The sequence below is a fragment of the Cnephaeus nilssonii genome (assembly GCF_951640355.1).
Source record: "Cnephaeus nilssonii genome assembly, chromosome: 13".
Taxonomy (NCBI): domain Eukaryota; kingdom Metazoa; phylum Chordata; class Mammalia; order Chiroptera; family Vespertilionidae; genus Cnephaeus; species Cnephaeus nilssonii.
This window is the reverse complement of record NC_137084.1, coordinates 26,825,506-26,846,638: the sequence shown is the minus strand read 5'-3', so window position 1 is coordinate 26,846,638 and position 21,133 is coordinate 26,825,506. Positions and strand designations below refer to the sequence as shown.

At 36.8% G+C, this 21,133-nt stretch overlaps 1 protein-coding gene across 2 annotated transcripts in view; it reads left to right on the top strand.

Moving 5' to 3' along the window:
* Positions 1-21,133, top strand: part of GAS2 (growth arrest specific 2) — a gene marked incomplete at its 5' end in the record, with an annotated part of 112,834 nt that overhangs the window by 59,611 nt on the left and 32,090 nt on the right. For both annotated transcript variants that reach the window (XM_079788835.1, XM_079788834.1), the window contains one exon: positions 8,214-8,321. In XM_079788835.1, coding sequence (XP_079644961.1) covers positions 8,214-8,321 — 108 coding nt within the window. The remainder of the gene's footprint in view (positions 1-8,213; positions 8,322-21,133) is intronic.

Sequence of the window (21,133 nt, the reverse complement as noted above, 5' to 3'; positions counted from 1 at the left end):
GCAGCGTAGTATTCCATTGTGTAAATGTACCACCATTTTTTAATCCACTCATCGGCTGATGGGCACTTAGGCTGTTTCCAAATCTTAGTTATTGTAAATTGTGCTGCTCTGAACATAGGGGTGCATATATCCTTTCTGATTGGTGTTTCTGATTTCTTGGGATATATTCTTAGAAGTGGGATTACTGGGTCAAATCATTCTGCACAATCTCTTATCAGTCTAACCTATCTCTATTTCAATTTCATTGAAATTCATTTTAAAATCCTGTGAAAAACTCTGTACTTCTACAGTTCATTTTGAGATCAAAACTGAACTAGTCATTTAAAATAAAATGTCACTTAATTCTGCTGAATAGTATCTAACAATTTAGGACAATAGATCAGCTCCTTAAAAGTTGACTTTGAAAACACTTAAGGCTGTTGCTATTGGTTTATGACTCCTCATTTCACAGGTAAGAAGCCTGAGACATGAGATCTGGAGGATTTTTAAAGAGGGAAAGCCAACACCACAGAGAAGATAACTGCTCTTTACGGACTGCCTGCTGTGGCCCAGGGTCTAGCATTGTTTTCCAAGTGCTCTTGGTATCTGTAATGCAGGTTTCTTACTGAGAAAACACAAACAGAAGTTGGGTCACCTACTGAGGAAAGGAGAGGAGCTCAGATTCCAACCCAGTTTTGTCTAACTCTAAGGTCCCCATCCCTCTACTTAGCAGAGTCCTTGAGTCACAGTCTTTGGAAGATTAGCAACTATTATCATTATACCCTCATAATCACAGAAAACATCCTGGGAGTCACAGCAAAAGGAATGAATTAAAACTCTCTGGCAACCTCTGTTGCCTGTTAAGTAGTTCTTGGTGATAAGTAGTGTGTTTGATTATGTGTATTTACTGCCAAGAACATGTGTTTTGGGTACAAATGTAAAAAAAAAAAAAATGCTTATTTGTTTTATAGAAAATAGTAACATCATTCAGAGCTGTTAGAGTGAAGTATGTCTCCAATACATGGGGAGAGTCCTGGGAAACTAGCAGCAGCCATAATGCCCATTCTAAGGAGTAGACAGAACTGACAAGGACTGCTGACCCATGGCTGAGGGTTTCCTTCTCCAGGGAATGAGCTGAAAAGGCTGGGACTGTGGCTGACTGGCACTACACAGTGCAGAAACACAGTTTCCCATCTTTCGCTTTCCTCCATGTGGCACGCTATCTTACACTGCAGGTTTAGATGAGCAGAAATATAACTTTTTCTGACAGATTGAGAATTCCCATTTCTGCTAAGTGCAGCAGACCAGCAGACTTAAACTTAGCCTGTTACAGTATCTTACCCAGTAACAGTTTAGTTTTCTTCTGTTCAGTCCATTCAGGAATTAAAGAATAGGCAAGGACATTTTTTATCCTGACCTGAGGGGATATATATACTAATAAAAGGGAAATATGCTAATTAGACCGGATGTCCTTCCGGACAAAGCCATGGTGGTGGTGGCGGGGGCCGAGGCAGAGGTGGTTAGGGGCGATCAAGCCAGCAGGGGAGAGCGGTTAGGAGCTAGCGGTCCTGGATTGGAGAGGGTGCAGGCCAGGCTGAGGGTCCCCCCCACCCCGCCCCACCCCATGCATGAATTTCGTTCACCGGGCCTCTAGTTTATATATATAAATATATGTATATATATTTATATATATTTTATCTTTGTTATTGATTTTTAGAGAGACAAAGGGAGGAGAGAGAAAAACATTGATATGAGAGAAAAACATCCATTGGTTGCTTCCAATATGCACCCCAACCAGGGATCAAACCCGTGATCCTTAGGTGCATGGGACAATGCTTCTACCAACTGAGCCACACCAGCCAGGGCTAGGCAAGGACATTTTAATGCCACTTGAAACAATTTTAAGCCCATTCAGCAGGGCTCAGTGGTTGAGCATTGACTTGTGAACCAGAAGGTCATGGTTCAATTCCCGGTCAGGGCATATGCCTGGGTTGTGGGCTAAATCCCCAGTGTGGGGTGTGCAGAAGGCAGCCAATCAATGACTCTCTCTCATCCTTGATGTTTCTATCACTTTCTCCCTCTCCTGTACTCTCTGAAATCAATAAAATATATTTAAAACATTTTTTAAATCACAGAACTGTTTTTAAGGGATCAGTGACATGCCTTGCTTATCATAGTATTTCATATTTATTTTATAAGTTAATTGAATAAAGTATTGTATTAATAGTATAGTAGGTAATAGTGCATTATTTATATATTGTTGAGAACAATTTTCCCTGATTTATTTTGGAGTAAGATGTTCCTTTAGTCTTTCTCTTTTAAATGTGTATCTCTGGGGCAACTGCACTTGATTTTAATCCTTTTCTCCTCAGCTGTCACCTCTACTCATTTTCTTTAATGCATTATAGTCGGAGCTCTGGCCAGCATCATAACCTCCTAATGAATTAATTTCTGAGTCAAATACATTTTTTTTTAGTTCTCAAATTATGAGGCTTATTTCTCATGTATGACACTGTTGAACAATGTGTTCTTGACATTATTATCCATAAACATTATTGTTACCTAAGTGCAACTCAGATTTGATGAAAATTATATAGGGGTTCCCTTTAACATCCAAGGTAAAACCCAAATCATTTATGCCACATAAGTCTCCATGTGCTGGCCTATTTTGTCTTTTCCCTCTAGACTCATCCTAGCATTCAGAGGTACCCATTGTAAAGATGCCTGCTAACCCCAAATTCCTAAGGACATTTTATGCTCTGTGTTTTTCCTCATTTGCTTTCATCACCATATGTATGCCTATACATCTTTAAATCTACTTTTAAACACCTTTTCATCTTTTAAAATTCAGGCTGTGAGTTTTCCTTGGCATCTCCCATTCCAGGTGAAATTGACAAATTAGTCCTTGATGCCCCAAGTATTTTTATATATTTCATGAGGTATGTACCTTATTGGGCATAAATACCCATTATTCTCTATGTGTAGTCCTTGTTCTCAAAGACACGGACCATCTTTTATTAATCTACTAGAGGCCCGGTACACGAAATTTGTGCACGGGGGTGTGTGTCCCTCAGCCCAGCCTGCATCCTCTCCAATCTGGGACCCCTTGAGGGATGTCCGACTGCCCGTTTAGGCCCGATCCTGGTAGGATCGGGCCTAAAGGGGCAGTCGGACATCCCTCTCACAATCCAGGACTGCTGGCTCCCAACTGCTCACCTGCCTGCCTTCCTGATTGCCCCTAACCACTTCTGCCTGCCAGTCTGATCACCCCCTAACCACTCCACTGCCAGCCTGATTGATGCCTAACTGCTCCCCTGCCAGCCTGTTTGCCCCTAACTGCCCTCCCCTGCAGGCCTGGTCACCCCTAACTGCCCTCCCCTGCAGGCCTGGTCTCCCCCAACTGCTCTCCCCTGCAGGCCTGGGTCCCCTGCAACTGCCCTTCCCTGCAGCCCCGGTTGCCCCCAACTTCCCTCCTCTGCCAGCCTGGTCACCCCTAACTGCCCTCCCCTGCAGGCATGATTGCCCACAACTGCCCTCCTCTGCTGGCCTGATCGCCCACAACTGCCCTCCCCTGCTGGCCATCTTGTGGTGGCCATCTTGTGTCCACATGGGGGCAGGATCTTTGACCACATGGGGGCAGCTATCTTGTGTGTTGGAGTGATGGTCAATTTGCATATTACTCTTTTATTAGATAGGATGCCTATTAGTGCCATTTTTGTTGAATAGATTATCAACGTGAATAATTAAGGTTTAAAAAAGCTTCTCCCTTATTCTTATTATCTGGAATGGCCATGTGCTCTGGAAATGGGCTACTTTGCAGAGGGAGGAGATGTTGCCCCTTGAAGCCATTTACATGAACCTGGAAGAAGTAGCTAGAATGGTTCCCTTTCTTTACCAGCTTGCTCCATATGTGGTCGTCCCTCATCCTTGAGAAGGGGAGGAAAAGGACAGGAGGGAGGAGGTGGTGAAATAACTATGACAAGGATTTTGGAAAAGTTTCTTTAATATTCCAGTCCAAACAAGACTATCACCTCGTGGTGGTTCTCCCTTCTCCAACTTCTAGACCCCCAACTGGAAACAATGAGGGGCTCGCACAAGAGCTTTAAACGTCCTTTAAAGTTTACCAGAATTTGGGAACATAACCACCCATTTAGTTACAGGGTTTTAATTGAATGTAGGAATGTGCAAACTGGATATTTCTGTACTGTTGCCAGCTAGAATACTATGTTCTGAAAGTATTTAAACCAGCATTTCTCCAAGAATGTTTAGTCAAGTACTGACACCCCAGATGCTTTGCAGGGAAAAGAATTTCATGGTTAGGTTGATTTGAGAAACACAGCTCACTGTATTCCCTGGGTAGAGTGTGGCAATGCACTGTGGTATATTAAAGGCACTAGTGAGTTCCATAAGATATTGTTTTACCTGGAATTTTCCAAATTATTTGTCCACGGAAGTTTCTTATAGTCTCTCCTTCATACTTTCTTGCTGAATTTCATTGCAATATTTGCATTCTGTTTAAGTGATAGTTTTTCAGCAAAGCATTTTATTTCAGGGACAGTGGAACAGAGAGAAACATAATTTGAGTCTCACTCTTGATGTAAATCAGAGATTTGTATGTCAAATATAAAAATTAAATAGTCCCTATGGCAGTTGCTTCACTGCATGTGAAGCATATATAGCAGTTGGAAATTGAAAATCATGAACCCCAGTTTGTGTTTTAGAATGGGGGTGTAAAATAGAGATTGCTTGCAAAGTTCCTGTGTTCAGTTAAAAATATTGGCTATTTCTGCTCTGACAAAATTACTATTTGTATCAAAAAAGTAAAGAAAAGAAGAAAGTGAATAAAGAGGGAGAATAAAAGAGTAAGGAGGGAAAAAGAGAAAAGAATAAAGAGAAAATAAAAAGAAAGAGAAGAGTAAGAAAAGCAGAGCTGTGTTAAGATATCATATTCCAGTGAGCAATTTCAACAGGAACTGCCAGTTTTGAAACTGTCAATATTTCCTCACATTTATTTGTTTGCTACTTAGTGGAATTGTGGAAAATTGAACAAAAAAAAATAGGTGACCTTTTATGTGGATAATACACCCTACCTTCTTTAATCAAGATATCATAAAAGAATACACAGTGGTGTCCATTCAGATTAATTTATTCTCCCGAGGTCCTGATAGAGCGATTCAGCTGCGATAAAGTGCTGGGGTCAGGTTCAGTTCTCTTTGCATTCCCTCATGGTGAGCTGGTTCCCACACAATGAGTTGAATCCAGTTCTAAGAAACCATTCTTACTTTCTTCCTCTTCTCCATCAACTTCCTCAGTCTGGGGATGAGAGATAGTGTAATTCTGAGTAATCAGGCTCCTCTTGAAATCCCATTTCAGCAGAATACTGGCTGGGTTCCTGGGCCAAAGCGGAACACCTGCCAGCCTGACTTATCCCGAGGTAACGTAAGACGCACAGATGTCATCAGTCACTGTTTACTTAACAATCTATTTCCACTATCCCGCAGTCTGGCCTCGTCTCTTCCATTTCTGCCTCCGCCTCTCACACAACTACAAAAAAGCCCTTGATTTTTAAAAAACAAGTCTGTTTTCAAAGCTGGGAAGACACTGAGAGAAGGGCGGGCCACTTGAGAAAATGCATTTTGTATTTCACTTCATTTGATCCCCACAGTTTCTGTGTTTTGTCTAAGAACACTTCAAGATGGAAACGCTTTTACCCATCCTTGCGATTATCATTTTTTTTAGCAGAGGAACAACCTGAACACCAGTTTACCCTTTGCTCAATTACTGTGTGGAGGAAAGCTGGGCCAACCAGTGTTCTCTAAAGTTTGGGCCACATGCTTTCATGATGCTGACTTATTGTTCTATCATCACCATCTTGTTTAAGAATATCCATTCAAAAATGTCTCTAGAGACAGAATTCTGTTAATACTGTGGGAGTGGGTGGATGTATCTATGGGCCAAGTGTCATATAATAGAAAAAATTCAGAACTCAAATACACGGACCTAATCACTAACTTAATGACCTTAACAGTTTTTGTTTTTGTTTTTCATTTTTCAATGAAAGCCATTTGTAACATTCTTTGAATCCAATTTTAATCTGTTGCACCATTTCCCCTCGTGTCCCATATAGGCTCATGTTTTTATTTATCCATTCATTTAGTTACTCAATATGCATTTATTGAACACATAGAATATGCCATTAAGGGATTTTTATTTATTTAAAGGATTTAAAACTATAATGAAATACTATCTTAACCCTTAAATAACTCACAATCCAGCAAAGAGAAATTAAGGTTAACCAATAACTGATATATGATTTGATATGGTAAGAATAAGTATTAAGAATTATAGGTTTATATGTTGGCAGAATTAGGAATTCTAGACAGGACAGATGAAAATATGTATCTCAAAGTTGGTTCCCTCTCCCTCAGCTATAGTGTCAGTTTTTCTTCATAGGTCTTCACTGAGGCATAATTGCATAGCACTTAAGATAAGTTTTCTTCAAGATTTCTCCACTTATTTCTAGCTTTTTCTCTAGTTATTATGCTTCCATACTTTCTGGAATCTCTCAATCTGGGGAAACCAAGCTAACTAAGTTCTGTATACCAACACACAAGTGAATTCCTGTGTCACTCTTTCCACAGGTTTTGTTTAATAGAAGTCTGATTGAAGTCAGACGTTGCTTTATTTGAAGCAATGATTGACTATCTTTGGTGACAAAACTCTAGAAACCATATCTTTGTGGAATAAAGAACTTAAGTGGGAGAGACCAAGCCAGTTCTTCAGAAACTAAATTTATTCAGTCTAGCTTCTCAATTGCAGGGTGCATGTTGTTTAGATCGGTGACTCAAAACACAGGAAATTGTTGCTTTGGGTTGTTTAGTTGGTGAGTGGAAGAGAGGGCAGTTATGAGACACAGCATGACAGGTTCCCAATTAAGAAAAACATAAATATAAACTTCATCCCTAAAGTTGTGGTCTATATACATTCCCTTCTAATAGTCACAATTACTTATAGGCATTGTGCACATATCATTTAGATTAGGTATTTTTTTTCAGAATAGGGAGATAGATAAAATCAAGGTAAATTCTGATATTCAGACGTGGTTTTATAAAACGTATGTAAATTGTAAGATACTGCCACTGGAGTAGGTTTTGGTGGGTGGCACTTACTGAGATAGAGTGCATTGCTGAGTGAGCCTGGGTATATTAGAGATGACTTCTTTTTTTAAAAAAAAAATTATGTTTTTATTAATTTTTAGAGAGGAAAGGAGAGGAATAGAGAAATAGAAACTACAATGAGAGAGAAACATCATTGATTGGCTGCCTCCTGCAACTGCTGGACCACACTGGCCAGGCTAGAGATGAGTTATTAAAGAAAACCTTTGAGTTCAAAATAAGATGTAACAATTCTATCTAGTAAAGAGCTAATATGCAAATGGTTGTCACACCATCATGCTGGGGCCAGGGGACCTGAGGCTGCTCCCCCCACTCGGTGGGGCTTGACAGGGGTGGGACCGACCGGGTCTGGGTCTCGCGCAATTTCGAGGCGCACAGGGGTGGGCAGGGACTTGACTCTGGGTCCTGCGGCATGCCCCAGACTCTTGACAGGATAGAGACTTTCATAAATGTTTTACTAATTTTCTTTAATCTCTGACACTTCTATTATAAAGAAAGGGCAAATAACAATATTAAAATATTTCCTCCAATTAATTCCCTTTTGATGTGCACAAATTTTGTGCACCAGGCCACTAGTAGTCTCATAAAAACAACAACAACAACAATGTATTTCATTCTCTTTATTTTGAAGTGGGTAAAATTCATATTGCTAAATTACAATGAGCGAACATACAATTTTGACATATGTTCTATTCTAGTTTTCAACATATTTATCTTGGCAACCCAATGTACATGATTCTCCCACATTTTTAATTCTCCCACATTGAGAGAACCCAGATTCATTCTTACGCTGCAAATTGATTTGCTCATTGTTATCCTCCAGCATCGTTTCTTTGTCATCACCCAGCTCGTGCCTTAGTGCAGTCATTGGCCTTCAGAAAATGCCTTCCAGGCCTGACCTTCACATGGTTAGGACTCAACTGCTCATATCATGTTCATAGTGTGATATAGAACACATATAAAAGCAGTCCTGGTCCAGGGGCCTTTGAACCCACAGAACAGATTAATCTAAATGGGACTTGATGAAGGAGAATGAACTTGCTTGCTCTTCTGTTTCAGGTGAAAAGGATTTCTGAGGATCCTCCTTGCAAGTGCCCAAACAAATTCTGTGTGGAGAGGCTCTCTCAAGGAAGATACCGAGTGGGAGAAAAGATCCTCTTCATTAGGGTAAAGTTTTACTTCTCACGTGATATCTTGTCCTTTATGAGACTTTCAGGACTTGAGTGGGGTTACAGGAAAGTATGTCCAGTAACAAGCAGGGACTTCCCCTAGGGTGGTTTCAGTTGGACTTGAAGACATAAGGTATGAACATTTAAATACGTATCATATATAATTACTGCTGAGGGCTAAATAAATAGAACTATCTCTCTCTTTTTACATATACCCAAACATGCACACCAAATACACCATAGAGATCAAATAGAACGAGGAAAAGAAAAAACAACAAATTCATTTCTGTTTATACATTTAGTTTCAAAAGAACCACTCCCCCCCCCCCCCCCACACACACACACAGATATCCTCAATGGGAAACAGAAATCAACATTCTGCCCTGATATTTCATATCTCCACTTCGGGAATATCATCCTATTGGTCCTGGCAACTTTCAAATTATTTGAACATGATTTTTAAAAGAAGTTCAGATTATGAAGCAGGGTGAGGGGAATGAAAGCTCATTGCAATGGCCTGGCTAAATAGTGACTGCCATTTCTTACTTAGTTTTCTGGGTGAATGAAGAAATGTGGACCTATGCCAATGAATGATTTGGTGATCTCCATTTTACAATTGCCCTAATTAGAAATCTGACTAGATTGTAATTAGGGGCTCAAGAAAGTCACATTTCAGGCCTTTCACTTGTGATCTGTTTTGGAAATAATCAAGAAAACTTAATCTCTCAAAATAAGACTTTTCATAAGACTAAGAATTCTTCTTCTGAGAAATAAGAAAATGGAAAATGTAGCACTGATACATTCCTAGAATTGATAAGTATAAATATTTTTCCACCATAGTTGTTAGTAATTACCTAAATAACTGCAGTTAGGATTCAAAGGAGTTATAGTCTCTCTTCTTTTGAACAAGTTACGAATTTCTTGCTTGTTACTTTATTTTGTAGAACAGAATATTTGAATGCGTACATCTAGTATAATCAAAGAATACTCTAAACAATACTCACAGTGATGGCCCAATAGTAATTTTTCCTGTGCAATATTTTCTTAATTTCAACTTCTGACTGAAATTTATTTGTGTGATAGATTTTTTAAGGTTCTACATCATGTTACTTGCAGAAAAGTTTGATCATAATTAGCCTTCAAAATAATATCAGTCATTTTTTAAATCTAATTTAGGTTAGTGTTCATTGGTGTGTGTTTTTTAAATAATTTTAGGTAAAAATTGATATTTTGGAATAGCAATGAAAGGGATTGAATAGGTTAGTATTAGAGTTTTGGTACAAATCTGGGAGAGTGGCCTCACTAGGATAAACAGTCGCCCCCATCAATGCTTATTGTCCTCTTGTATTTTATTATAGGGATAATATACAGGTTTATTTTAGCCACGCTGCCTGCTTTCCCTTTAGTACATTAAAAATAGTGATTTAGCCATTCCAAAGATATGTTTAAATTTTACTATGCTGACCTTTCTCAATTGAGAGTCAGGCTCCTTGAGAATATTGGGTCCTTGAACCTGGAAGCAAAAGAAGGTTTAATTCATGTAAAACAATTATTCCTTTTATGATGGAAGTGTTGACAAACACATAATTAATAAATTAGATACTTTTCTTTTGTTGTAACCTAATATCTATAGGCAAAAAAATATATACATATATGTATATAGCTATTACATGTTTATTTGTGTCTGGTCTTTATATTTAGTCAATTGTCAGCAAGTTTGATATCGGTATTTATGAATAACATAAATTTACATAGCATTTAATATTTAAGAAAAATTTTTCTTTTCAGAAAGTGAGTTCCTTTTGGTAAAATCTGTGCATGTGTTGTTTATAGAGGAATTGGGATTTGCTTTACTGAAAAAAAAATTGCATCAACTTCCCTAGTGATAACATTTGAATTAAACACCAGTGTGTTACAGCAGAATGTACTGTGTACATTCAGTTTCATGCTTCCAGTGTTCCAGGCAAGCCTGCAATAAGGGAGTCGACTATGACGTGGTTTTCACTGACTGGCCAGCACGTCATGGTGTCATGCTGGTATGACAGGTGTTTTAATCAATTTTAGTTATTCACTTTTTCTCATTTTGCACTGTCCACATATAATGTGAGCTATTTTTTTTTACAACAGATTTCCCTTTAAAATTAACCTGTTATTTTATATGACTGCTTAAACCAGAAAGTAAGACTATTTGTCAAAAAAGAAAGTTATCTCTTAATATATATTGAAATTCTTATCCTTTGGCTTGCCAGGGGTCTATTCTCACCCTGACGGAGGAAAGTGATTCCAAAAAGACTCCTCTGTTGTTTCTGGATTATCCCTCATGGCTTTTTACCTCCCAGTCCCTAGAGTTTAGAAATTGAAATTTCACAGGCAAGCCATAGGCACTGTTCATTGCACATGTTCTTCCTGCTTCCTTTTCTTCACTGAATGCAGGAACTAATAGCGTCTTAGTGATGAGTACAGGCTTTGGCTAGTACTTTTGATTTGTGGCAGGGTCTATATTGAATTGATTGCTATTCTGCACTAACGCACTACAAGGAACTGGCAGTTATTACTAAAAAACAACACCCCAAACCCTCAGAGGAATTGGTTTTCAAGTGATCATATGGTTGTTGCTGCTCGTTTCTTAACTTACGGCTCTATGAACACCTGGGTTAAGGAGTACGTGCGCTGTAGTCAAATGCTCACCCACGCTAGGGAATGGCCACATCACAGTGGCTGCACTGCAGTGTTGCATTTCCTAAACTTAGGTTTTTCACATTGGCATATTTTAAGTGTTTTCATATCTTTTTTGAGGCTGCTAAACATGGTCATATTTACTACACAAGACATCATAAGTAGATGCACTTATGCATTTTATTATACAAAATATACATACAATGAAATATATATGGTGTCTTAGCTTTTATCCCCTAGTTTTCTGTCAGTCCTGGTCTTCATATGGCCATAATCATCCTGGCCATGCAAAGAACAATTCTGTCTTCTAAGGCTGTTGTTAAGACTACTGACTTAGCTCTTACATAAAGGTAATGCAGTTATCAAAACAGTGACTCAGGAAAAAACTCTCTTAGAATTAGTAGATGCAAAATTATCTTAATAAGTCTGCATGTAACACGTTTACTATAGATTTAACCATTTCATTCCTAACAAAATTCCAAGGTTTGTTGACAATACCCAATCACTTTACTTAGATACGGTTTTATGATTATTATGTATATGAACACATCTTCTCTTTATTCATTAAAACAGACACACTAACAGCAAATAAGAATGAAAAATATAAGAATGTCAGCAGATTACAGAAATAGAGCCCAGAAGATGTTTTCTGCAGAGGATAACTTTGCTAAACATATGTCTTATCTGTGGGTTTCTAGAAAGAGTGTATGCATGGATCCTTCACCTACATGGCTACCTTGTATGCACTTGTCTAGATGCAACCATATGCCTATGTAGGCATGTTTGCTTATGTGCATATGTCTCTGTTTCAAGGGGAGGAATTAATCTATATCAAATATAAAGAATCCAGTAGGATAAGGGAAAACCTCTGAGGTTTTTGACTGTCCCTTTTAGACAATCATGCTAATAATCCCCTGCCAAAGTGGGAATTCTCTTGTTTCTAGTTTATAAAAAATAATTTTCAAAGCTATATTTTTTTCTGTATATCTTCTAACAAGCAACACTGTTTTTGACCAATCTGATAGACAAGCAAGATAAATGCAGCTAATTTGTATCTGTAGTGCAGATATAAATTTACTTTCCTCCGAGATAGAAATATTTCAGTTACTTTTCAGTGACTTTTGAATTTGGACAGTGATGCTAAAACCTCCTTCTTGATTACTGAGGTAACAGAGGTTGGGATATTACCCTTTAGCTATGTTATAAATCTTTAAAATGTAAATAGAAGGGTCTCAGGCCTAATGGTATTATTTGAGGAGAAGAGAAGTAAGAATTTTACTTTGTTCATTTGTTCATTCAGTCAGTTGGTATCTACCCAGGCTTTCAAGAAGTCAGTTGGCAATATGAATGTGTATAAGCTTCTGGGAAAGGTTTCCACATGCCATAAAAAGGCCTATGCTATTTTATTTGTCAGCCTCAATTCCATGGTGACAATATTCTGTATAAATAATCCAACAGTAGTTTTTAAAAGTGATCCCAAGATAAGCAGCGTCAGCATTACCTGGGAACTTATAATTAATCTGCACTTAATTACAATTGGAAGTGCAGATTCTTGGCCTCACCCTGATTCATTAAATCAGAAGCTCCCTGAGGGTAGGGCCCAGCCACCTGTGTTTTAACAAGCCCTGCAGGTGATTCTGAAGTGTGCTGAAGTTTGAAACAAACAATCTAAAAGAAAACAAGAACTATAAGAAGGAAGAAATTTGTCATACAATACCACAACTAGAGATCATTGCATATCTGGTCATGGAAGACTACAACCACTCAGGTACTAGGAAATGACTTCTAGGTATCATAAGTGGGGGGAGAAACAGACTTTGAAATTGTATTTACATATTCAAAATTCCACTTTGTGGAAATGATGTATACTTATGATTAAGACTAGAAGGGAATAGGAATCATTGAAAATAGTTTTTAATTGTTGGGGGCATAAAATTATGAGTGAGCACTTCTGATGATGACATTAATAAGATGAACTCTTCAGAAGAAGAGAAGCCAGTGACCTGATACTGTTGCAGATTTGAGAGTAAATAAAAGGACTTTTAGAAGAGGTCATATTAATGAGCTGACTGTTCATTTTTCTGGTCCTCTGGCCAAGGGTAGGGAAGTTCATGGAGTCATGTTGTTGTAGACCAGGGAGGACTTGGTGTTTTTGTTGTGGAACTATAGCATATTTTTCCTTGGCTGATGCTTTTACCTTTTATCTTTCTTTAGTATTTTACCTCTCCATTTCAGAAACTCCCTCCAGTTGTTTTGGGTTAGTACTAGAAAACATGCAAACATCTGTAAATTGTCCCTTCTCTCTGCAGGCCCCATAATTGAGACATGTACTCCGTTTTCTCTCTCTTAGGCATGAAAGCTTTAATCATGATATCCCTTTCCTTTAAAGCTAAATTTTTAGGGACCTGCAAATCACCTAATATGATGAACTGATCTTTGCTAATATGATACATTGATTTGTAAAGGGCTCTAAGGAATAGAATGTTCATGGGGTAAGAGCTTTACACTTACCATTGTTGCTCTAATATTCTGGTAATAAGACTTTCTGGCACAATAGCAAGCAAACGAGTGGGGTCCTATGTTGTGAGGTAGCTGACTTTTTGTGCTACTTGCTTTGGGCACTGATATGATGAATACTTTTTACAGTTTATCACTTAATTACAATTTATCACTACCCTAACATTGTACCTTAACTAACGTTGCTTAAAGTGTGTTCCAGGAAATAATAGTTCCAGAAGATGTTCAAAGGTATTATTTATAAAGAAAAGTTATTACAAAAAAGAGTTTAAACAAGTTTCTTTAATTACTCTTATTACCGATAGTTGACTTCATTAGCCTCTGTCTGAGCACGTGATAGATCTCATTGTACTTCTCATCCTGGTATGTCACCATTCCCATTTTACAGATGAGAAAGCTGAAACATGGAGATTTAATAACTTCTGAAAGACATAAGCTAATAAGTGGTGAAGGTGGGATTCAAAGGCCCAACTCTTGAATTTACGTTCTCTACTAGTAAGCAATATTGATTTGTTTAACTGGTATTATCTGGGATTTCTTGTAGGGTGAATAATGTGAACTATTAATCCCACAGTATACAGTGAAATATACTATGTAGCATTTTCCAAATGTGTCTGACCATTACTAACCATAGAAATTGTCCTTTTCCATCTTCTTTTAAATAAAAAAAACCTCCCAGAGCATCATCCTGAGCTTAGGAGGTTATGAAAACATACTTTGGGAAATGAATTATCAATTGAAGCAAGTTCAATAATTATTTTATAACATAGAATTATACTGAATTGAAAGTTTTCTACATTTGCCAGAGTTAAACCCCATATATATTAAAGTACTTCCAAGAAATGTTGAATTTATACTCATTTTTACCTTAAAGTCTATTTGGAAATTATGATTCCAGGAAATGACTAGAAACCCTTTAAAGGAAAGACAGCTAAAATTAAAAAGTATCATGTGTGGGGGGCATTTTAGCAAGTGCTTTCTATACACTGAGTCCCCTCTACCACACAACTGGGGAATTATTTTCACCCTTTTGTTACAAGTGAAAATATAAAAGTCGTGTTGTTGTGTGTGTTTTTTTCAGACCTAGAAAGACTAAGTCTGAAGTATGTAGTGTGATAAACAAAATTTAAGTTTTGACTCCCAAACCCATAATCCACTCCACTCCAAGCTAGTTCCCTGTGGCATGGCAATTAAATGCAAATGTTTTATTCACAAGCTTAGTATTCTGAAAAAGAGCTACACCTTTTTACACTATATTTGAGGCTCAACTATATAGTAGTGTTTCCTTATATCATTTTTACTTTAAAAATATTCAGAATTCAAAAGGCGTTACAATTGCATAATCAATAGTGCCTACTGTAAATAAAGGGATATAATGTGGATTGTTACAATTATAACAATACTTACTAGGTGTCTATTCATATGCCAGACACGGTTCAAAAGCTTTATATGGCCTATCTAGTGTAATACTCAAAACCATTTAGGCATCTATACATCATAAGATGTATTGTTATCTGTCCCGATATTTTTTTAAATGGAACTTAGAAGATAAATCTTCTCTATTTCCAGTTGAGTCTTGTTGAGTCTTCTTGCTAATTGCAGATATTTTTAAAGTGGATTAATATTATTTCAGGACATTTTTATAGCAGACTTTCACATTAGGTAAAACCATATGATACAACGCAATATACAGATGATGTGTCAGGATTGTACACTTGAAACCTATATAATCTTACTAACCAATGTCACCCCATACATTTAATAAAAAAGAAAATAAATTAAAAATAAAATAAAATTTTGCATAAAAAACAACAGCAACACAAAACCATATAAGGTCCCTGTTGACACCCTAATGGTTCAGGATATATATTTTTTTCTTCTCATTTTAAAAAGTGTGACTTTTAAAGAGCCTGAAGAAAATACGATGAATAATTTAATTGGAAGTCAGCAAAGGGATTTGAAATGTTATGAAGTCGCCTTCTTTCTATTACTTTTAAATGAAATCATCTCAGATCAATGGAAAGGTCACACACATTGTTATTGGTTCATTGTAATTTTTTCTTTACTATAAAAAATTCTTCAGGATTATACCAGTGTGGTAAAAATCAACTCACTGTAACAAACCAAGCAAAAGAGGCACCAGAGCTCTGTTGCTATAGCAACCCAACCTGGCAATGTCTTCTGGGACTCACTCTAAGGTCCAATGATAGCGAGTGATATTACTTCCTTTTCTGTTCTTATGACACATATTGATTTACTGTGAGTAAAAAAGTAGCATGGTTCAAATTGCATACCTTCCCTGGTAATGAAAAATGGGCTGTTATGTAAAAATGCAAAAGACTTTTAAAGAAGTAGCAAGCACAGTAATACTTCCATTTGTCTTAGTGGAAACATTACACAAACAGACATTACTCAACAGCTAAATGTCGAAAACTCATTTAAAAAAACATTAATATGAACCTTTCCTCTCATTTAGCAATTTATGGGAGCAGTGATTAGGGTTTTAAATCTGTCTAATGGCTTACATTCATTTCAAGGAAAAAAAAATATGACCATGTTTGCCTCTGATGTATGTAAAATCTCAGACAACATTTATAGTGCTCTAGTCCATGGTGAGAGAAACATGGCTGTTATTAGCACATTCATATTTTCAAACTGGGTCCCTTTCTTGGCTCAGCTACCTCCAAAGAACACTAATTCAGGAAAAGCAAGCAGCAACATTTAAAATGTATTCACTTTAGATTTTAAATATTTTAAATAATATTTTGCTCCATTAAAGACACTCATTTGTTTTTAATTTATTCATGTTAAATGAGGCTGGGCTAATAATATGGTTATAATTTACACTTTGGTAACACATCTCTCAAGGGACTTTGCAAATGTTATTAAGTCCTCTTAAACTTTTTTCTGAGAAAGGCATATGTCCTGCATGAACGAAAAATAAATAATGATTAACCATATCTGTAAAAATAAATCAGCTGTTAGGGTGTTGTTTTTCTGAGATTTATCCCTTGAGGTTGAAAACCTTAAGCAGATACAATTTTAAAGTAGGCTTTGTCAAAGATGGTACCCAACACTGCATTTAACAACACTTTTAAAAGCAGGAAAAAAAAATTCATTCTTTTACAAGAATGGAAAGATTAGTTAATATATATAGGCAGATCTCTATATTGTCATTTAAGTTAGAGAATTCACTTATTTTTCCATGGAATTGTTAAGAGGTATAGCAACTGTAAAGAACAATAAATAAATGAGAACTCAAAGCCAAAGATTCCTTTCCTTGATAATTTGTTATTTGGCCACTTAGCAATGAGTAGTGTTTTTAAAATTATGTCTACCTTTCAGCTGACGTGATAAGCAAGGTTTACAGTGCCTTTAAGTAGTGCAATATATTTGTGACTCTCTTCCACCTTGCATCTAGAGTAAATGGACAATTTCTTGCATTAGCCACACATCAAAATTATTTACATTTACAGAAGCACTCGAAAATTAAATAGCTTCAGTGTGAAAGTGCACGGGTCGTATGACCTGCATTTTCATTTCTGCATTGCTATAGCATTCCTGCCATTAAGATATATTTATTGCGCATATATACATACATATACATATGATGTATGTATTGTAGTGTGGTGTGTACATGCGTAGTGAAAAGGCACAATATGAAAAAGTTGAATTAATGTAATCATTTGGCATTTTATTTTAAAAGAAATATTAAGTTTATTTCTCTGTACTTGAAGTTTAACCCCCTAGTCAAGTATTTTGTAAGAAAAATAAACCTTATGCCCAGTCGGTATAGCCCACTTTTTGAGCATTGACCTGTGAACCAGAAGGTCACGATTTGATTTCCGGTCAGAGCACATACCCAGGTTGCAGGCTCAATCCCCAGTAGAGGATATACAGGAGGCAGCCAGTCAGTGATTCTCTCTCATCATTGATGTTTCTATTTCTCTCTCCCTCTCCCTCTCCCTCTCCCTTCCTCTCTGAAATCAATATATATATACCTTTTATTTTCACTACATTTCATTACATATAGTATTTAATATTCAATGACTGTTTTCTTTGTGTCAGGTGCTTTTCTAACTACTTTCCTTGGATTCTTTTATTTAGCCCTCACAACTCTTTGAGATAGGCACTATTATTTCCATTTTATCTATAAAGAAACCAAGATTAGGGAATTAATTACTAGTACTTGTTCAAGGCCACACAACTTTAAGAGTCAAAGCCTTTTTTTGAATTCAACACACCTAACTTCAGAGCCCAGGGTTTTAACTGCAGTATAGGCTTTCATTCCCTTTCAGATTGTCTGGTCTTTGGGCAGGTCATCTTGTGAGTATTGCTCCTCTACCTTTCAGCATCCATTAATAATTGACCCGTACTTCATGTGCAGCTCTTAATTTGTTTATCCCTTTGCTTGTGAGCTTTGGAAAATTGTTAAATTTGATAGCCAATCCCTGTTGGAGAGTCAGAAGAAAGTACCCAGGAAACAAAGAGTATTAAAAAAACAATAACAACCACCCTGTCCTTACCTCCCCCACAAAAAATCAGAAATACCAACCAGTATAATTTTCACAGTGTACAACATATTTATTAACTTTTTCAATATATACTGACCATACTTGAAAAGCAAAAATTTATTCTGGGAATGAAGAAACTAAGCAATATTCTCAAATAGATTTCCATTTACAGTTTGCTTTATGCAGTTAAGATTAAATTTGATTATGTATAAAAGGAGTTTCTGAGCATCTTATGGTGGGGTAAAGGGTGAAATTGTCTTGTGTATGCTTTTATACTTTTATGAAAGGGGCGAAATTGAACTTAGGACAAAGTTCAAACTGAAAACTTGGCATAGCAACTAAGGCTTTTAAAAGCAAGTTCCCTAAAAATGGATGTCAAGTAATTTTTAAAGAGTAATGTTTCTTAACTGTTTTTATCCTGGTACTTAATGGTGGTACAGAATATCTTACTTTCACATGATTTGTAAAGTACATTCACTTATACATCACCTTATTTTATTTTCATTACTTTACTACTCTTTGAGAAGAATCAGTGTGATTGTTAATTTACATATCTTATTGAATTGAGACAACTGCAAATTAAATAGAGATTTAACAACTTTCCCAAGGTAATCCAACTAGCAAGTGGTTGATACAGGGTTAAATCACATTATAAATTTTTATATACATTAAATTTCATATATTTTCAACTTCACACAATAAAATTTCCCTTTGAAGTTCTGTTGTGTTTTTTTTAATCTTCACAAAAATGGAAACACTTAGCTGTTCATTGTGTTTTTGATTTAAGGGTTATTTGCCCTGCATTACAAAGTAGACATTACATAGTCATGTGAATTTGTAAAGTTTATAAGACTTTTCTCTTCTTTCCTTTTGTAGTCTTCCTAACAAGAACATTTCTTGGTTTATGTATTCTATGCTGACACAAATGTGAATGATTTTAATGATTAAAATGTGAGTGACTTTTTGCAAAAGGGAAAGAAATGAAACAATTATACATAATGTGTCATGCTCTTAAATTATTGATGAGTCTTCTAGCAGCCAAAGAATAAACCTGTGAAATATCTGTCAGTATAAATTATATTTAATCCTCCCATGGGCTTAAGTTGCATAAACAGGATGACAGGATGCAGCCAGATTTATTAAGAAATGTACTTTGCAAATGTGGCCATCTTGAGTTAGTATTGAATGTAGTGAAGCGTGGTAGAAGTTTTTTCATTACAACAGGGACTAGAATAAAATAGGACTCATTTGTTTAGTGGTATCTTTTTTGTAATATCACTGAGCTAAGCTTCTGCGTGACTTGGCCATTTTAGACCTTGCTTTGCATTTCTTCTCTAATACATTTCATTTTGAATTTCAGTTCCTCAGTAAAAACATGGAATCTTGGTCCCGGACTCAGAAGGTGTCCCCTTTTCCTAATGCCCAGCCTTTCATTGCAGGAGCCTTACCAGTTCACACCAAATTTTAGTTCACTGGGATGGCATGTTTCAATTCTATTAACGTTAACATTTTTATTTGAAGCTTGTTCGTGTGCTGTTTTTAGGATATCTTGTGCCGTTTCCTGCCATCTTGTTAGAATCATACTAAGATCCTGAGGAAATTTTTGTGTAGATTTTGGGAGGAACAAAGTATAAGGGATTTGGGTTTAATGTTGGCCTTAGGATATACATGTATTCTCAATTTGTTTTATAATGAAAATCCTGATGTTCGTAAAAAAGAAAAAATTCCCCGTGAGTTATTTGGAGAGTTATTTGCTGTTTCCCTAAAAGAACCCCCATAAGAAATCACTGCATTGCATTTCTCTTGGTTGCAGCTTTTTTTTTGGTTTTTTACATCACCATTTCTTTTACACACTGGCTTCTCTTGCCAACTTTCCATCCTCCTGCACTACCCTCACACCTTGTCCTTCACACACTCTTGGCTATTATGGAGAAATGCTCTCTCTCCAGCTCAAAGCTCTTCTAATCTAGTTTGCGTTATAGACACATTTTAAGGGGCTATAAACTCCGTGGGAAAGTTTATAATGATTTGAGAAATCACCATGTAAAGGGCTTTCTCACACACACACCCTCACCTTTTTTGTTTTTTTAACCAATCAATCCATCCAGTGTTTTACTGTATTTGTTCATTTTCCCAGAAACCGACACCTTGGTTAACAGTCTCTAACTTTCACTCTGAACACAGGCATTTGTCTTATCTTTTTGAAATCCAGCCTCATAGAAGATGTGGAGCAGAGATAATCGGATAGTCTCTGAGGCATCATTTGAAAGCTGGGAAAGGGCAGGCCTGACTTAAAATCTGTCTTCTAACTTTGGCATCAGGCATAAGGTTTCTGAGAACCCCATTTCAAAACTGTAACACATTAATTTGTCATCACCCATCATTGTGTTATCCATAATTATTTTACCCAGTCCAGGACTCATTTTTGCTATTCATGGTCTTTTGACATTATGGGTTAATAGAAAAATTATGGAAACTCCTATGGCCTACAGAACACTAGGAATTTTTTAATGTCATGTTGCCTACCCACCTGCTAGGAGAAAGGCTAAGGCGGGTTTCAGCCTTGCACCAGGAGGCCCTTGGCAGTACAATGCATATATCACAAAATCCCTCTCCCACGGTGTTGTTTGCCAAACATCTTTCTGCTTCCTTCCATTTCCCTAACAATCTATAGTTAATATGACAAGGAACTAGAAGTGGTCTCAGAAGCAAGGTGAGCACTGTCTCTCATATCCAACCTTGGAGATCTCATCTGTCTCATTTTTTTTTTTACTCAACATCTTATAACAAAAGGAAACCCTCCAGTGTGCACAGAAAGAATTCCAGAGAGACCTGAATTTAATTGACATCTTGGCATCAAGGATTGAACAGGATCTTCCTTCATGTGCAGTACCCATGGATCTGACAGATAGTACGTGTATATATACTAACTAGAGGAAAGAGGAAGTTAGCCTTGACTAATAGATAAAGACATTATAGCCATAATAGTATCTAATCATATAAAGGGTGGAAAATGCCTCCCAAGGATGATTTTACTTGAGAACCATAATGCTTAGTTAGAGAATCTGGGACATGTCCTTCAATTCTGACTGAAGGCCTTTCA